Raw genomic sequence first — 19,164 nt, forward strand, 5'->3', positions numbered from 1 at the left:
GAGACCAGGCAAGGTATTCTAGATGTAGGGAATTTTAGCTTGAAAACTTCAACTACAATAGACTTCAAAGTTCTTAGTGTTTTCCTTATTTGCTCAGGATTACAAACAAAACAAAACAAAAACCAAACACTTACCAACCAGGACAACAAGCCTGTACTTCTCATGAGCCTGCCGCCGATATGGCGTCACTTCTTCGTATGTGGGCACGTCTGCTGTGTCATACTGGTCACTCTTTTTGCATTCATACATAGACTTGTTTGTTTTCTTATCTTTCCTGCTAAGACGGAAACTTCTTCTAAAACCAGCTACAAATAAAACAAAATAGACATATACCTTTAGAAACTGTTGAATGTATTTTAAACTAATTAACCCCCCAGGCCAAATATTAAACCCCTTCTATATCAACTCCCAGTATAAAATAAAATTCAAGAATCCTGTAAATGTACAAAAGTATATTTGCTTTAAAAAGAATATTGAGGGTTGGAGAGACAGTGCCTGCTGAGGCAAGTTCCACATAGGACCTGCATGGTAGCACGAGAGAACCCAGAATCTACCCGCTCAGCTGTCCTCTGACCTCTACAGGCCGGCTATGGCACGCGCACATCCACACATGACCACACACACATGAAAGAAAATACAATGCAAATTTTAAAAAAGCAATAAATTAGGTGAATACTTTGAGTTTCTCTACAAGGCACAAAAATGAAACAAGGTATGTATGGATTTGGGGGACTGCATCGGAAATGAATAATTATTTCCTTGGGTTTGAGATAGGAAAAGGAAACAGAAAGGGGACACTAAAGTAACAGCAGTCAGGGCCGGGAACCATCCTCAGTTGGATGAGTACTTGCCTGGTACGCAGGATGCTCTGGGCTGGATGCCTAGCACAGCACTGCGTGAAACAGGCTCGGTGCTACACATGGGTAATTCCAGCAGATGGGAGATAAGGGCAGGAGGGGCAGAAGTTCAGGGTCATCTTTGGCTACACAGTGAGTTTAAGGCCAGCCTGGGTTACATGAAACCAAGTCTCAAAAAGAGAAAAGTAACAATGAGTGAGGAAATATGGAACTAACTGAGCCGCCTTATGGAGTCAGTTCAATCAAAGGAAAATCAGGAAACACTTCTACAATGACCAGTGAACTCACATTTTAACAAGAAAAATTTAAATTAGCAAAGCATGTATGGATGAATAAAAGTTACTTTGACTCTCTAACTCTGGTTTTGAGGTGATTCTGGGCTATTCTGGAGGAAAGGGTTACTTAGAAAGGACTTCATACAAGGAAGTGAGATCTCAGCACAGCTCCCTCAGAGGCAAAGAGGAGTGAACGGGCCAGTCCGGAAATCTATTGGTGTCTCACAGAAAGGGTAAAACACAGGTGAGGTGGGGGGGGGGGCAGTGCGTGAATTCTAAAGCCACATGGGAGAGCACTCAGCGTTCTGTGAAGGGCTCAAGGGAAAAGCTGTACATGACCTCTGCTCCTCTCTTCCCAGAACACTGAGGAATTGCCAGAACCTGGTCCCCTGAGCATTCGTTCGCTAGCCCGACCTTCTCAACAGCATGCCACAGTGAGCCCAAATACTTACTATGTACCTTGGTGTTAGCACAGGGGTCTCAGACTGGAATGCCTGCCTAAGCTGGCAGAATCTACGTATCTGAGCCCCCAACTCTGTCATCAGTGACAAGATCTGTGATTGGTTATCCCGGCTTTAACAGGTGGGATGCTGGCATTTCGGAATTCTAACTGCAGTCCCCATAATCCCTTATCTTTGCAGTTCTTTCTGGTATGGAAGTCACTATAAATCTTGAGTACAAGGATCACCCAAAACAAATGGAGTCCCGCAGCTAAAACAGGAGAGAATTCCAATCTGCAAATTATAACTAAACCCTGACTTCTGAGAGACTGCTTACCTAGTTGGGTCTTTACAGCTCGTTGATGTTTTTTTGCTCCCACTATAAACAGGAAAGTGAGAGCAGAGGAGGGGAGGAGGCAATAATATTTCTAAAGTAAGACTGTAAAAAAAATAGGGGCCATGCTCCATGGGATGTGTGACTGCTCCTGCTTTGCAAGGCTTCACATAGAACAAACACATGCTTAAGGATTTCCCAGATTTAATTTTAAAAGACAGCAGCACAGACTACAAACCCACTCACAACGTGTTTCACTTTGTAAATGTCAACCGAGAAAGCAGGATGTGTGGGGACTTTACACCAGACCTGAAGTTGGACAGGCTCTGTACAGCACAGGTCTTAGAGCTAGTGGGACAGCCGAGGGCACAGGCTGGCGACTGTTACCCTGAGAGTCAGCCCCACCTCCAGTCTTCTCAGAGGCCATGTCCTGGAACAGACTTGCCCAGTAAACCTCCTTTACAGAACACAGGAAGAAAAGTGGTCAGGTGGCCACGGAGTTCTGAAGAACAGGTGCCTGCGGAGCTTGGGAGAGCGGGTAGCCAGAGTTCCAGAGAGCAGGAGATCCATCAAGGCTGGAGTTGGAAAGCGAGGGACACAGACCGGAAGTACTGCCCTGCCGTACCTGCAGCGCCAGGAATCTTCTGTAAGACTCATTTTCTGTAGCTTGAGACATGGATAACAGCAGCATCTTCCTCCCAGGGTGACGAAGGACAGGCTACTCACTGCCTTGGCCCACAGCAAAGACTTCTGCATGCCTCTTACAGATCCACACTGTATTGTGTGTCTCCCACTATCTGACTGGGCCTTTAGGGTAAGCGTGTGGATTCCCACAGCACAGACTCTCTCAAAAAGGAGAAAAGCACATTTGGAGGCTCATTAATCAACTTTAAATGGGCTCTCGTAAAAGAGGAAAAAAATAGGAAAATGAAAGCCAGATTCAAATACGCGAATTGGGGCTGGGGTGTCACTGTGTAGAACAGCATGTGGCTTTCCTGAGGTCTTGGGTTCCCTGTCTACAGTGCTACAATTCATAAACAATTATTTTAAATGCCTCACTGACTAGTCATTTTAAAGAAACACAAGAGAAAGGCTTAGTATGTAGTAACTATTCTTTTTTCACATTCTTTTTCTAGGAATGCATGGAGATTTTGTTGCCAAACTTAATTTTTAAGAGCATCCTTCCCTCCAGTCTTAGAATTTTTTTTAAAACTTAATTTTCTACATCGTAAAGGTTTATGTATTATTTACACAGCCACTTTATTATATATACTCATATACATATACATACCTACACACACATGTAAAAGAAACAGGAAGAAAGTTTCTCAGTTCAGAATCAACAGTTAACAAGCTGTGAAATCTAACTTTGTTATTGTAACCTTTTTTTAGGCAAAACCCAAAACCAAACCTACACACTCAAGACACATGCACACACTTAAACACTAAACCAATACATCACACACACACACACACACACACACACACACACACACACACACACACACACACGATTATTTTCCTAGAATCTGTCCCTCCAGCTTGTGGTTCCCCACCTCCAGTTGGAAATGAGTACCGTGCCTATTATGGTACCATGGCTGAGTCTCCAAGACTCTTACCTAAAGGAAAGAGGGCTGGTTAAGAACTTCTTGACTTCAGATTTTTCTGGGTTTTCTTACTAACTTGAGCCCAACTATGGTGAAGCTAAACTGAAAGGAGGCTAGGGTTCTCAGAGGAATGGTGGTAACAGGGTGTCTAATAAGCCAGCAAATGGTGCCTTGCTCAGCAGGGCAGTTTTGGGAGTGGAGGGAGAGAAACTCTATCAAGGAATTCAGGGTAAGGGAATAGTTTCACACAAAATGTATTTTCCTTATAGTTCATATTTTTGTAATTTATAACAGGCTCAACATTTTTATGGACAGGTTCGTTTCCAGGGAAGCTTCTCCACAGCTGCTAGAAATCTGTGTCTTTGAAAGGAATAACGGGTTTTATTACAATAGGAAAGTGACATCAGATTAGGATGCAGCTGCGAGACAGGGCTTATCTAATACTTGCAGTAGTGACAATTCACAGTAACCTGCCAATGTATCATCTAACTCTACAGCTCTGCTAAAAGACAATGACTATGGAGGGGTGACTATAAAGAAAGCTGCCTGTTATCTGAAACAGCTATTCCATATCCCTGGTCCAGCTGCCTGCTTCACCAATGATTCACGAGGCTATGCTGCTAGAAACCAGGCTCCTCTCGCCCAGGACTCCTCGGATAGGCTAATAACAAGGCCTGTTGGCAACCGCCTATTTATCTGTCCTCCCACTGCAGCCCATTGCTCCTTTAAACCCTTCAGTACCGTGGCCACTGTGAAGCCCCACATCACTGTCACAAAGGTGGCGGGGGGGACGGAACATCGCCACGTCCTTACTCTTTGCCTCTTTCACTTCTGTCATTGCCTGGTTTGTGCTCACCGATGAAGCTGAGTCAGTCCTTCATTGTCATATGCACACGAAAATGTCAGCAAGCCAACGAACGCTCTGCCCAAAGGTGTCCACCCTTAACGACGAACTGGTTTTAAAGAGATCCTAAATTGTGTGCGTTGGAATCTGTAACGTTGCTTTTTATTCCTACCACCGTTTTAAGGAATCGACTCTTCCTACATAGGGTAAATACTCTCCTATATTCTTCTTAGTTTTAAGAAGTGGGATTCATGGCTTTGTAATTCATTTTCTTTCCCTTATAATCCCATCTGGAATCACTCAGATGTAATCATGACATCAGGCTTCTGAAGTGTGGCTGTAACTTTCTACTTTTCTAACCAATGGTTCTTAAAAAAATCCCTGGAGAAGGACCCTTATACAACTTCATATTGCGACACATATGCAGAGGTGTTACACTGATTCTGTCACGGTAGAAAAAAAAAGGGGAATTCTTGATCTGAGCTGAGCTCACTCTCTGGTTGGTGTCCCTACCAAAGCACACTTTTAATGGAGGCAGGATGGCCTGGCTGAGAACTCACCAGGTGACAGGCACTGCTCAAAATACCTGATGTGGGTTAATTTATTCAGTTTCCTCAGCAACCCTGGGAGAGGAGTTGAGTATAAACTGCCCTTCCCCTTCTCCATAACAGAAAGCGATAGGCAAAGCCTGGCTGTAGTGAGATGTAGAACAGGGAAAATGACCAGCCCCTGTTACAATTTAGCAGAAAGAAACTGTCAAAGAAAAACATCAGTTTAACTTATGGATTAAAAGGTTTTTTTTCTAACAGTGTTTTTTTCCTTTTACTATTTTGTTTTCAAATTAAGCAAGCATTTATGTCCCTTTGTACTCAAGGTGAGTGTAAAGCACAAAAATTACAAGACTGTCATTGGCCTCAAGAAGTTACTCATCCTCCAGGGACACAACAGGCTATTCTCACATACTTACAGTTTACAGTGTTTTCACAATACAGGATCCTGACTAACTTGGCATTCTTTGAAAGACTCAGAATGTCTGATTTGGCTTTTATCATATATATTTATATATATATATACATACATATATATATAATTAAACTCAGTTGTAATTTGGTCATTCTCAAAACTTGCATCATACTGCATCCTTACAACACAGTAACCACAAGTATCAAATGTAATGCTTGTGCATGGAATTTAAGAAACATTTGTTACTAAAACAAGCTTTAACATTGTGGGAAGCAGTATATCTCTCTGCTTCACAGTTCCATACACTGATGTTAATTTTCACAGTAAAAATAATTTAGAAGAGAAACAGATATATAGAAATAATTACATGATGAAATAACCTCCCAGAGAAATAGGGCTGAAACGATTAAAATTATAACGTATACAGCACCATAGATGCAACATAATAATTAGAACTAGACAGGATATAATAATTGCACTTAACATGATAAGCTTTGTTTTTACTGCTATAAAAGTGCTATGAATACAGAAATGTAGAAGAAAATACTTTAAAGAAAAACAATGGCTGTGCTGGGCAGAGAGGGCCTTGCCAACTCCTTTTCCTTCAATCTCACTACATTGCGTGACTTTACAATTTGATAAGAAAATGAAGCAGTTTATAATATATGACCACACAGATGAAAACAGATCTAGGCAGAAATAGTGGTGTGGCTCTCTCTGACAAAGTACATCATGTACTTTATCTCTATCTCCAAAGCAGGTTCCAGGCTCCTGGATTTTGAAGTGATTACACAAAACACTAAGTAGAAAGTAAATGATGGTTGGAAATAGCCAATAAATACAATACAAAGCAAACAAAGCAAAACCAATGGCATGTTATAAAAGCATAACAGAGTACAAGAAATAAAGATCAGGAGGACAGAGAACCAGGAAAAACAAAGGTGAAGACCAAAAGAAATACATTGTTTCAAAAGCTCAAAATGGAATAAAAAGGATAATGACTTTATTACAAAATCAGAAGTCACCACATTCTTTTGTTCTCATAAGTAAATCCAGTGAAGAGTAAATGTCTTAATTTTTATGATCTCACTTTTTTTATAGAATTGTGCCGTTTATGATGGCATGCCATTAAAATGCTAATTTCGTAATGAACTCAAAAGTCCTTCAGGCCGAGAACATCCCACTGATAGTTTCAGAGTCACACATGGACACTAGGAATGTGTATTTTGGCTTTGCGTTTATTCAAAGAAAATAAATATCCAGCCATCATGCCACCACCTGCAATGCGTCAGACAGGATGGTTTTAATACCTGATTTCAATTGTTTTACATAACCAATCCTGGTCGATAACATCAGACGCTATGTATTGCTAATGTTTAAACAATCTTTTCATAGGATTACATTCCACAGATGTTCAGTGCACCAAGAGAAAAATCTTAGTGAAATCTTGAACCCTAGCAGTATAAATATGTCACGGGCACCTCAAAACTCAGAGACTCTTAGAAGAATCTATCTCCATCTACTAACATATGAAAAAACACAGTCAAGATGAAATGTTCAGTTTTTCCTAAAAGGAGCCTAAAACTAAGCAATTTACAGCTTTCATCTCCATATTAAATATACTGAAATACAGGTCCCATTTTTATATACTGGGAGTACCTCCAAAAACATCATATGAAAAAAAAGCTTTATCTGTACCTTAAAAATCAAAATAGTTTAACCATGCAAATATTTACCTAATATCTAAATTACAAATAAGAGTAAATTTTACTATAAGGAATGCTTAAAGAAGAGTTTTAAAACCCCGTGGAGATAATGATAAAAATTAGGCAGCTGGAAGTTATTCTACAATATTCAATTCTTGACAAGAAAACAGTGAGTGTGTCCTCAGAAACACTCTGACCATAAAGCTGGTGCCCTTGGCAAACCAGCACAGGCATGATGACACACCAGAGAGGTGACTTTCACCGTGTCACTGATAAAAAGATGCCCACGTGGTCACATTAATTTTTCATTGCTGAGTTGATGCCTGGTAATTCACTGTCCAACTGTTAAACATTATCCCATAGACGATGACCACAACCAAGCACTTCTTAAAAGTTACAAGTAACAACCTTGTGGGTGGAGGTTTGAATTGCATAGAAAAACAAAAACAAAGTACGAATACAGAATTGCGGACATTGATGTGATCTAAAATTTAGCCCAGATGCATGAGCCCTCCAGTCATCTCACAGTGCAAGAAAATCAATTAAGAAGGAACAATGTCATGATTATTAAGCTACACATACTGTGAATCTTTATTGCTCAGGAGTGGGAGGAGAGGTTTTTGAACAAGTTACCAGAAAAACCACCTCCAGCAAGTACAAGTTCGCAGCATCCTTTGTAGTGAGCTGGGTTCAAATCCGCAATGGTCCTTGAACCATGCCACTCATTTCAAGCTAAAAATAAAGCGGCAACTCAAAGTCTCCGTTACAACCCTGGAAGCTAAACTAAGATATGAAGTACAGTTTCCAAGGGAAAAATAACTTCTATTTTAAGATTTCCCAATCACACTAACACCCCAAATTTATTGTTCAAATAAACAACTGGAAGAACACCAAAATATTACCTCCCCCAAACAGAGAAACTGAGTGAGAATTTAACTTTCTGCCAAACAGCTAATAGAGAAATGAGTCCTTATTTACACTTTCAAAATTATGACAAAATACAGTATGCACATATAAAACTGCAGTTCCAGACGGAGAAAAAAAATTGTATTTGAAACTTTAGTATTTTTTTTCTTAGCTTGAGACTATCCTTACAGCCTAAAATTCTCCAAGCAGGGATACTTTCTGTCAGGAAACAAATATTTCCAAGCAGGAGTCCAGACTCGTTGAGATTCTGCAGAGGATTTTTTCTATTTGAGAAAGACCCTGCATTGCTTTTTGGAAAAAAATGCTTCTAAATATTCTCTTCACAAATTCTATCTCATGGAAAACACCACAACAGTGTATTTAAACATGTACGCACGTCCCTGCCTAGCAGTCTTTAATAAGTGAGTAGACTACTGGATTAAATGGGAATTTTCACTTGATTTATAAAATCAGCTATGTTCTTTTTTTCCTCAATATATGTTTTTATTCAAATGTTCTTAAACCCAAGAGAACCAAGGGGAGAAATAAGAACCTTAAGAAAAGCGCGCGCACACACACACACACACACACGCACACACACACATACACACACACAGAGAGAGAGAGAGAGAAAGAGAGAGAGAGAGATAAACATCAACTGAAAATTTTACATCATGAAGTTCTGTTTCATTATTTAACTTTAGGCTAAATACTTCTGTTAAATAGAAAGGGCAGTCTAGGTCCCAAAACTGATCTTGTTTTAAAAGAATGCAATGTGTGCTCCAGCAAGGACAGAAGCACTGAGAACTCAATTCTTCAGGAAATCATTTGCAGCAAAGAATTAGAAAACACATGTGTGATGCACAATGCCTCCTGAGCTGATCAGAACAGGATTCCTGTAATGAATTAGCCAGAGGAAAATATCCAGTGACTCGTATCAATGTTACAAAACCACTTCATACTGATTATTTTGGGCTAAGGCAAGAAAAATAGGATTTTATAAATCTCTTCTACTGGGGAATGAGTACAAAAGTCCGAACACACCAGCTTCCACATCACTCACCAAAGTGAAAGAATTTTCCAAATCTTTAATCCTTGTCATCTGTGTAAATATGTAGTGAACACACATATATGTCATGTACCAACCAATGACAATCTTGCTTGACAATCTTGCTCATATACACATGCATGATACATACACATATATACCATGTATCTGTCACTGGCAATCTTTAATGTGGGCAGCTCCTGACTTACAGGAATTTAACTTTAAAATGTGTTACCATGTCTTTACAATTTCTCTTTACAGTATTCTATTGATTTATGTTCATATAATAACAAAACTTTACACAGACCACAAACAGCTTACATTGATTGTCCAGCCATCCGGCTTCTTCCCAGTCTCCAATAAAAGAGACAAATCTTTTTCACTGATGACAACCTTGACCTTTAAGAAACTGATTCCATGCCAGTCAGAATCACATCACACCATAAATTCAGTCAATGAAGCCTCAGCTAACACAGGTGTAAAGCACAAGTGTCAGGTGGCACACACCTGTGATCCCAGCATTCAAGAGATTGAAGCCAGAGGCCAGAAGAGGGTGACTGCTCCCCTGGAGCTGGAGTTAGGCTCACACAATGTGGGAGCTGGGAACCAAAGCTGTGCTTTCTCCAAGAGCAGGAGGACACACTCTTAACTGCTCAGCCATCTTTCCAGTCTGCTCTCAGAATGTGAGTCGTGGTGGAGGATAAGGGGTACCCATAATCTGCTTCGTGACTGATTTTCATGTACTTGAAAGAAAGTGAAAATAACCAAATGTTTCTCCCTAGTTGTGTCCACACATGAGGTCACTTTCAAAGACTCTGGTCCAGGGATGATATCCTTCTCTGGATATGGAAGTGGGTGACAGAGCAGGGTACAACCCTAAAACAAGCCACCACCTCAGCTACTCTACTAACTAATCTTCAGGAAAGGTCAGACAGAAAGACCAAATTCCTAAGTGCTTTCCCAGAGACGTCTCAGAGCCAGAGACATGTGTGATGTGGCAAGGATGGACACAAACCTATCCCGTACAAGCCAAAGCTGTTCCAAACAAGCTAACTACAGTGTGTGCTGGGACAGGCTTATCACAGATGCTGGGATCCCTGAGAGGGATGCTCAAAATGACTGAAATGCTAAGAACCAGTTCCATCTGGCTGACTCAGGCCATCTGGATTATTTCTCTTAAAGAAACAGGGGACATGGAAAATAGATCAACTAGCCAAAGAGGATTTTTCTCTTCAAAGTGATACTTACCACAGATAGATCTAAAGCATTAGAAAAGCCAAGCGCAGTAACTCATGACTGTAATCCCAGTACTCAGAAGGCTGAGGCAGGGGGGATCATGAATCTGAGATAGCCTGATTAAAGAGTACAATGCTGCCTCAAAAAGCCAAAAACAAGGGGCTGGAGGGGCAGCTTAGCAGTTAAGAGCACTGGCTGATCTTCCTAAGCCCCCACCCCCCCAATTTCCAGTGCCTGCATGGCGGCTCACAACCACCTGTCTACAGTTCCAAGGGTTCTGTCGCCCTCTTCTGGCCTCTGTGGAGACTGCATACTCATGGTACACAGGCATAGCTGCAGGCAAAACTCCCACACAGATAAAAAAAAATTCTTAAGCCAAAAATGCAGTATATATATATCATGGGCACTAACAGTGTTTTCCCCACATACTGATCAGGTATCTAGCCAAGATGATTTGGAAATTCGTCTTGACAGAAAATAATATTTAAAATATCTTCCTGGGAGTGGTAACGCAGATCATGATGTATGTGAACAGTCTCTAATCAGGTGGAAGCCTTGACAGAATGAAGACAAGGGAACACCGCCAGTAGACTGCCTGAGAGTCCCTGCATCACACTGAAGACCTTCCTTCCAGTCTGAGTTTGTTTTTATTGTGAAAAGCTGTTGGACTTCGGCAAGTGAATTCCATCACAGCTAACACTGCTCTAACTTCTCATCCTGACTTCTAGGCAGCTCCATTCCTTCCTTCTGAATCTTTACTTCCATTGGTGTCGACTCCCATCTCACCTAGGCCTTCACTTAGTCCTTGGGTTGTCTCATCTAGTTTCATCGTTTTAAAAGAGCCAGATATTCACAACTCCGAATCCACATCCTTGACTCCTGTTCCTCACATGTTTGTCTCACTGCCAATTCCATATGGATGCTCTCAACACACTGAGCCCAAAACAGAACACTCAGGCAGATCACATCTCCAATCTTTCCAATCTCTGTACACATTTAAGTCCATTCTTGTACAATGACCCAAACCATAAACTCATAACCAGTTCTCCTACATGTCCAGAATCCGGCCTCCTGCTACCTCCAGTGGAAACATCCTTATTCAAAGCTCATCATCTCTTACCTGAATTGCTACAGTGTTTCTCTGCTTCTGCCATGCCCTCTTGCAGATTCTCAACCCATCAGCTAGTGTGACCCTTAAAATATGGGCCAGGTCATGTTACTGCCTTGCTCAGGACCTGCCAATGAGTTCCTGTTTTCTATAAAGTACCAGCTAAGTGCCTACCCGACTTGTCACATCCTGTTGCGCAGACCGAGATTCTGGTCACACAGGCTCCCTCAGGTGCAGCAGACACCCTCTCTTAGGGTCTTGCACCATGCTTACCTCACTACTTAGATTCCCCCTCCCCAGCTTTCTGACCACACAAGATCTTTTCAGGGAGAACCTCTTACTTAATGAGACAGCTCCTTCATTACTCTATTTTCTTATCTTATAGGTTATATACAGTTGCCCCACCTCATTACCAAATGGTGGATTCTACATCTTATGCTTCCATAATTAGATAATTTACTTATCTCCCATCAGGGAAAGAGACCTTTTTGTCTGATGGCTATGCATCTCTTCATGACTCCCAGGACCCATGCTCTTAGGCCATCCTGCCCCACTGACTCTACCTTGGCCAGGAGACCTATTCTGGTCCCTAAAAGACTTTAACTGTGGGAACACTCTTGAGTGCTACTTTCTCTTGCTGAAGTCAGGAACCCTGAGAGCACTGTTTGGGAATCTTCCTGGGGCATGAAAGGCCACACAAGGGGCTGGAAAAATGGCCTAGTAGGTAAACGATCTGAGTTCTGATCCTTAGCACCTATGTTAAAAGCCAGGCATGACAGAATGCACTTGCAACCCTAGCACTCGTTAAGTGGTGGAGGCAGGCATACCCCTAAAGGCTTGGTGACCAGCTAACTCTAGTCACACCAGTGAGTTCCATGTTCACTGAGAAATCCTGTCTCAAAAGTGTGACTGAGGAAGACACCTAACACTGACCTCAGGCTTTCACATGCAGGGACGTGTGTGTGTGTGTGTGTGTGTGTGTGTGTGTGTGTGTGTGTGTGTGTGTGTGTGTGTACAAAGACAACATGTAGCAAATGAACTCACTCAGCTAAACTCCCGACAAGTCAGACAGACCACAAAGACTACAAAGAAACAGCAAGCTGAGCTTGGACAGAAACACAGAGTGGACCTCAGATCTACACGCTTACGTGCTTGTTGTGTGAAACTGTTACAGATTCCAGGGGGTACAAGGGGAGGTGACAGCCCACAGAGCACTGGGCACACTGCACTACTCAGAAAAGGAAACAATGAAGACAGAACCCTCCCCGCTCTGGTGCCCCAAATCTTAGACTTTTCTGTAAATTCAGGTGATGTGCAGACAAGAAGACTACAATTTTCATTTGGTTGGTGATATGAGATCTTAATTATTAAAAGTGGGACGACTGGGTGTTTCAGAATTTCGGGTATTTTTACAAAACCAAAACCCAGAAGGCAGCTGCAGGGAAGAAGACTATAGTCATGGTCTTTATACAGATGTGGGATGAATACAGAAGCAATAATTGTATCCTTTGGTTCTTAGGTGAACAACACTTACTTCCCAGGCCTCAGTCTGTCATAGAATGGACAGAATATCCCAACCTCAATGTATTGGAGATGATGAAGATACTAAGAACCTACTACAGTATTTGCCCGACTTCCTCAGTAACCAAGAGAACTTATCACCTTGCATGAAAGTGTCCATCTTAAAAGGAGGCCGAAAGGTAGGTAGATGCTTGGCCCTGTGTTTCCACATTCCCCCTCTTGCTGAGCACAGAACTTGTTGGCTAAACACAGCAAGGGTCGGAGGAAAGCTGGAAGCGAAATGCAGAAAAAGAGAATCTTGCTGCCTTTAATAATTTCTAGATGTCTTTGCTTCTGTTTTTAACATCCCCCAGCATCTCCAAATTAGAAAGCATTTCTTAATTTAAACCACACATTAGAGACTAATAACAAGGCTTAACTATATTTGTGTCATTTATGGGGCTATGGAAATAACAGATTGTAAGAAGATATATGGAAGAAGTGATTTGAGAGTTAAGAAATGTATTGAGAACTCTGAACAATCCCAAAAAACGCAACTGTTTAGAAAAGTCCAGAAACTGCATTGAGAAAAATTAATAACACCATCAGTGTAGGTGCTCATCCTCTATCAAAAACACATATAATCATTTACAAAGCTGTCTGGAATGCCCCTGCACCTACAGGCGCAGTGTAAAGTCCTATGTATCCAGTCTGCTCAGCCTGTAATACAAGGTTCTGGCTGGCCTAAGTATTAGAGCATGCTCACACAAACATGCCAATTTAAGAGGAAACAATGTAATTACACCGAAGAAAGCAACAAAAATCAAAGAAATCATCTTCTACGACCAATTGCTCACCTATGTAAGTTCCACTGTTGTTACCATCATATCCGGCATCTTCTGGGTTGAATGTAAAAGCCAACAGAACAGAAGTCAGGAGACAAAGTAGAATGGTTAGGAGCCCAGCCACAGCCGCCAAAAGTCCAATATCGGAAGCAATCATGTAACACACAGTATGGAGCAGCCCTGACGATGGCATGCTTAGAAACATTGTTTTTTATTTAAGTTCAGGTATTTTGAGGCCTCATACAGGGTTGCTTTTGTTTTTTGTTTTTCTTTCTTCCTTTCAACCTTCTTCAGAGGTTCCTTGATGCAGTTCCAAAGAAAATGACTTTTTAAATTATCTGAAATGTTTGTATTTTCACAGTAAAGAAAATTACACCAGTTGACTCCCAAAGTAAATTGACTTCTATAAGTCAGCTCTTTGATAATATTAAAACAGAGCGTTTACTTTGGCTGGCTGGAGTAGACAGAAAGGTGAGACTAGAGTACACCCTGGCTGACAGGTATGGATCCAAAGTTGGGAGGGGATAGAAGAATAACATTCCATTTTCATTAAAAACATAGAGCAAATAAAGCATCTTAAATCAAACACTGCGTCACTGTTTGGGGGCATTATGTGGTTTCTGACCTACACTTATCTTAAAGCAGTGAGGTTGTTGTTTGTCCTTGGAATAGTCAGTCACATAAACACACCCCTGGAATAGATCATGAAGATATCAAGGCTCCAAGAGGGCCAGAGCACCTGCCTGTCACCACACAGCAAGCATGAAGAACACTGCTTTTTCCATTTACTTTTATTTAATGCTAGTGACAGAGCTACAAGCATATCGTGTAAACTGCAATCATATGTTAGGCAATTCTTCTACATGAAGGAAAAACCAAAACACTACATCTCTTTGAAAAATGAAGTCCCACCATGATTTTTGATACTGAAAGATGGAAGTTTGTAGTCATAAAGATCACTCTGCTACTACTGTATGACATATCTGACTTAATCCTATATTAAATAATAAAATTATTAACCACATGGGAAACTTTTATACATGTACCTTTAATTTCCTCTGAGAAGCATGAAGAAAATAAGAAAGAAGATGGTTAGATGGGCAGAAAATGCAATGAAAGTAGAAAGATCCAAATAAAAACAACTAAAATAAAATCTACCTACCACATTCAACTGTTTCCTCATCTTAGAAAAGCCAAAGGAGGGAAAACACACACATTTAAACATTTTAGTATTAGACAGTGCTGCAGGCTGCATGTACAGAATGTATAATTTTATTAAAGACACTGAGTGCTCATAGAGCTTATTGTCAGCAACCAAATGGGGAAAATAACTAGAAAAAAAAACTGTCAACATTTTTGCTCAAATTAATACCTTGAATAAAGGAATTTCATTTCTTTTGGTAGATTTTGTTGGCTTATAAAAGGGTAAACAATCAAATGAAGAAAGGATCTTAGAAACAAGCAAGTTTGCCTGGACATTCCCAAGTATTCTGCAATTTCAACAATATACTGACAAGCCAATTATCACACACATTATTTCATGGAAGATATTATGTGTATTGTTCTTTTAACCTTGAGACATATCACTGTATAGCCCTGATATGCCTGCAACTCCATCATGCTCACCCCCTCCCCTCCCTCTATTACTTCCTGTCCATCTTTACCTTGTCCTTTCCATATCTCTTATGCTCCCCGTTCTCCTATCAGTTTATCTTTTTGTCTCCCCCTAGCTTCCACCTGAGAAAATACATGCTGTGTTTATTTTTGTAGAGTGGTTTATCTCACTTAACATTATGATGTACCATTCGTCCATTTCCAGCAAATGACATTTTGTTCTTCTTTATGACTTAGTAAAGACCTCCATGTACACACATCACATTTCCTTTTCCCATTCATTTGTTGATGGGTACTCAGACTGAATCTGTACCATAGCTACCACGAATAGTGCCATAATCAACATGGCTATTCAGTTATCTCTACAGTAAGTGTGATTCTTTCAAAAATAGTTTCTATTATTATTATTATTAGTAGTAGTAGTAGTAGTATTTGTGTGTGTGTGTGTGTGTGTGTGTGCGTGTGTGCGTGCACGCCACAGCACACATGTGGGAGGTCAGAGGACAACTCTATGGAGCTGGACTCGCCTCCCACTTTTCTGTGGGTTCTGGCGATTGATCTCAGGTTGTCAGGCTTGTATAGCAAGCCCCTTTACTCACTGAGTCATTTTGCTGGCATAGTATTTCATCCTTTTATACAACTGTTCAACAAGTAGTATAGTTGGATGGGATGGAAGTTTTATTTTTATTTTTTTGACATGGAGTCCTGCTATGTAGCACTGAAACTCACTAGGCAGATCAAGCTAATTTTCAACTTGCAAGGGTCCTGTTTTTTCTACTTCCCAAGTTTTGGGACTATAGGTATGTGCCACATTCTGAGGCTTATCTTCAATTTTTTGAAGAACCACAACGAAACACTTTTTAAAAAGAATCCTTAGCAATTCTTGAACTACTAATTAGATAGCAACTTAAAAACCTGGCTAGGAGACTTCACTCCAGTAAAGAACGGAAATGTATTGGCAACAAACCCCAAGCAAAAGCTCACCCTGAGTCAAGGAGGAACATGCTCTATAGAATGAATAGGGGCGATGAAAACCTCCCAAAGCTACCCAACATCAGCCATAGGAAATGGCTCAGGGAGGGTGAATGGCACTGGCTCATCAAACTGTGACAGTTCTACTGGGCTCTCGTTAGCAAATATGACAAGCAAAGGTTAACATTCAGGCTCATATTATGAGCTACCCAAATTAGGATTTATGCATATTTTTCACTAGCTCTGAAATGCTAAATGCATATGAAACAAATGATAAGAAAACAAAGAATAAACTGGATGATCAGAGTTAGCAACACCAGCCACTGAGGCATACAGAGATCTTGCGAAATGACTTGAGAAACCCTGTACTGTGCATGGCAAAGCACACCTGCAATCCAGCACTCAGTGGGCTGAGGTGGGAGGATTGTTGTGAGCTTGAGGTCAGGCTGGGCAACTAAGTGAGTACCAGGCCAGGGCTAGATATCAAGACGCTATCCTCATTAAACAAACAAATATAACAACAAAAATCCATCACTGTAAATATCTCATGCACAGTATTGTAGATTGATACATCTTGTGTATGTTTTTTGACAGGAATAATAGAATAAATTGAACATCACCCCCATGCTTAAAGCTTCAACATCATGGTAATTCAGGCCACAGAGGTAAACAAAAACTTCAAATGCCAACAATCAACCCACAATGAACATTTTATATTACATATAGTGTGCTCATTTCATATTCCCATAAGAGGTCAGAAATTCATATGCTGCATTAATTTAGAAGATTATTTCTCCGTGCAGTTATCGGGGAGGATGCTAAGATTTTTTTTAAGCATAGTAAAACTAGAGACAGGCATCTAATAATAAATTTGTACTTAATGATCTCATATGGAAAAAGCAATGGATTTTTTTAGAATTGACAAGTTTGAAAATGAGGAAACAAAGTGTTGATCTCAGAAGAAAGCTGGGTGAGCTATTTAACCTTCCAACAATTCCATGAGGACAGGACTACTAGTCCCATTATACAGATGGAAACACACCCAGATAGTGAAATACAGAGGATGTAGACCCAGAAACCTGGCCACATGTGTTTAACAACAAATGACAAACATTCATACCAGAACCATTTGGTGATTGATTATTCAAGATGAGCCAGAAAACACCAACAGTGGAGGATCGGGTCTCACTGTTTCCTCCATATCTCCCAGAAGTCACCATTACCTCCAACACCTCTTCCTCTTGCTACTTCACTGTAGTTTCAGCCTCCCCATGCGCTTCCCAGGAGAGCCTAGGAATGTTAGTTATCAGGATTCTATGGCTTACTGGCTAAAAGCACTGGAGAACTGGACATGGAGGCTATAAAACCACAGAGGAACAGCCACCAAGGAAACCAGAAGATGGACTGGGAAGGCTGGGGGTTGGGGAGGATGCCATGAGCTGTGCACACACAGAGCTGCAGTCAACTTTCTATCCAGTCAACAAGGTGTCATCTGCTTTCCTAACTCCCCGTAGCCCTAGGACTGCAGCTTTCATGAAGTGTGAATAATCTATGACCACCGATCAGACCTCTAACTAGGACCAGACTCTTCCTTACTGACATGCCACTGGGTCTCCATGGAGAACTGCAAATGATACCATGGCTTGGAACCCTTCAAACTAGAAGAGCTGTCCCTGCAACTGTCTCAGAAGTGACACCATCAGCTATGCACAGAATTTCCTGAGTCAGCACCATGTGAACAACTGGATGTAAAATTGACAGCCTAATTTATCAGCAACTCTTCCCACAAAGCCCTGACCTGTGGAGTCTCCCCAACAGAACCTCTGAAGTTAGGGTGTTATAGCTAGGACCCAGGTTGCCAAAGGCCCTTTCTGCCAAGCTTTGGAAGGAAGTGGAAGTTTTATAAGGGGACCTAGTGGAAGGGCTTTTGGCACCCAGAAACATGTCCATGAAGGGAACAGAAGAACCCCTTTCCTCTTCATCTCTAGCTATGACATAAACATCTTTGCTCCGTACGTAACCCCTAGCCATGACTGGCTCCTGGCCATAGATAAAAACAAGGAGGTCAAATGATTATGGATTGGACCCTCTAAAACTGAGTCAAACTTTTCTCTTGATAAAGCTGATCGGTCCAGGCATTTGTTAAGGTATTGGGAAGCTAACATAAAGGGAAAATATTCACAGGGTCTTTAAATTAATATTTTAAATTATGTGCCTGTGTATGGATACATGAATGCAGATGTCTAAGGAGATCACAGGTGTCAGGTCTCCTGACAAAGGTGTGGAAACTGGATTCTCTGCAAGAGCAAAACACACTCAACTGCTGACTAATCTCTCTGGCCCCTGACAGAAAACTTCATGTGTTTCTGTTCACGACAAATACTACCACCAAAAAGAAAATGCACAACAAAGTTTAAGATATACAAAATGTTCAACAGCAAAAACAATCTGTTTCTAAGTTGACACAACGTGTGCAAACACTAAATACGCTGAAGGCGGTGTGTACTCAATGAGAAATACTTTATTACAACAACATGCAGGATCTGAAATGTGGCCGTAAATATTGGCACCTCTTACAGAAATGACATTGTTTTACCCAATGTCAGAACTCTTTCACTGGCTGTCATGTCTGTTGTCCCATAATGAGCAAGTCCTACCGGCTTTTGATGGGTTCTCTTTGTCTGAATTTAAGTATTTCCATTTGCGTCTATGAGCCCCAAATCACAATTTGTTAAAGTGAAATGTTTTGTGATTTTATGTTTTCAAATATCAGAAATTTTGCACATTTACTCATCTAATGCCAAGAATTTCACAGAGCTATTTTTAAAGTAAAGAATTCAACTTAACATTATTCAGTTTGCTGTATGAGAAATGTTGAGGTATTTATACTTTGATAAATGAAAAGGAAA

General features: G+C 40.8%; 1 protein-coding gene across 4 annotated transcripts in view; it reads right to left on the reverse strand.

The window, feature by feature from the left end:
- The window catches only part of Mpp7 (membrane palmitoylated protein 7), a 201,238-nt gene that overhangs the window by 27,656 nt on the left and 154,418 nt on the right, over window positions 1-19,164 (reverse strand). The window contains exons 12-15 of one of the 4 annotated variants that reach the window (XM_040755244.1): window positions 14,832-14,852; window positions 14,716-14,727; window positions 13,682-13,720; window positions 135-305 (exon numbers count right to left, since the gene is read on the reverse strand). In XM_040755244.1, coding sequence (XP_040611178.1) covers window positions 135-305; window positions 13,682-13,720; window positions 14,716-14,727; window positions 14,832-14,852 — 243 coding nt within the window. Of the gene's footprint in view, window positions 1-134; window positions 306-13,681; window positions 13,724-14,715; window positions 14,728-14,831; window positions 14,853-19,164 lie in introns of all 4 variants that reach the window. The other 3 variants (XM_013123094.3, XM_040755245.1, XM_005083443.4) reach the window with 3 other exon arrangements.

Source organism: Mesocricetus auratus, unplaced genomic scaffold, assembly GCF_017639785.1.
Source record: "Mesocricetus auratus isolate SY011 unplaced genomic scaffold, BCM_Maur_2.0 Super-Scaffold_100013, whole genome shotgun sequence".
Lineage (NCBI taxonomy): Eukaryota > Metazoa > Chordata > Mammalia > Rodentia > Cricetidae > Mesocricetus > Mesocricetus auratus.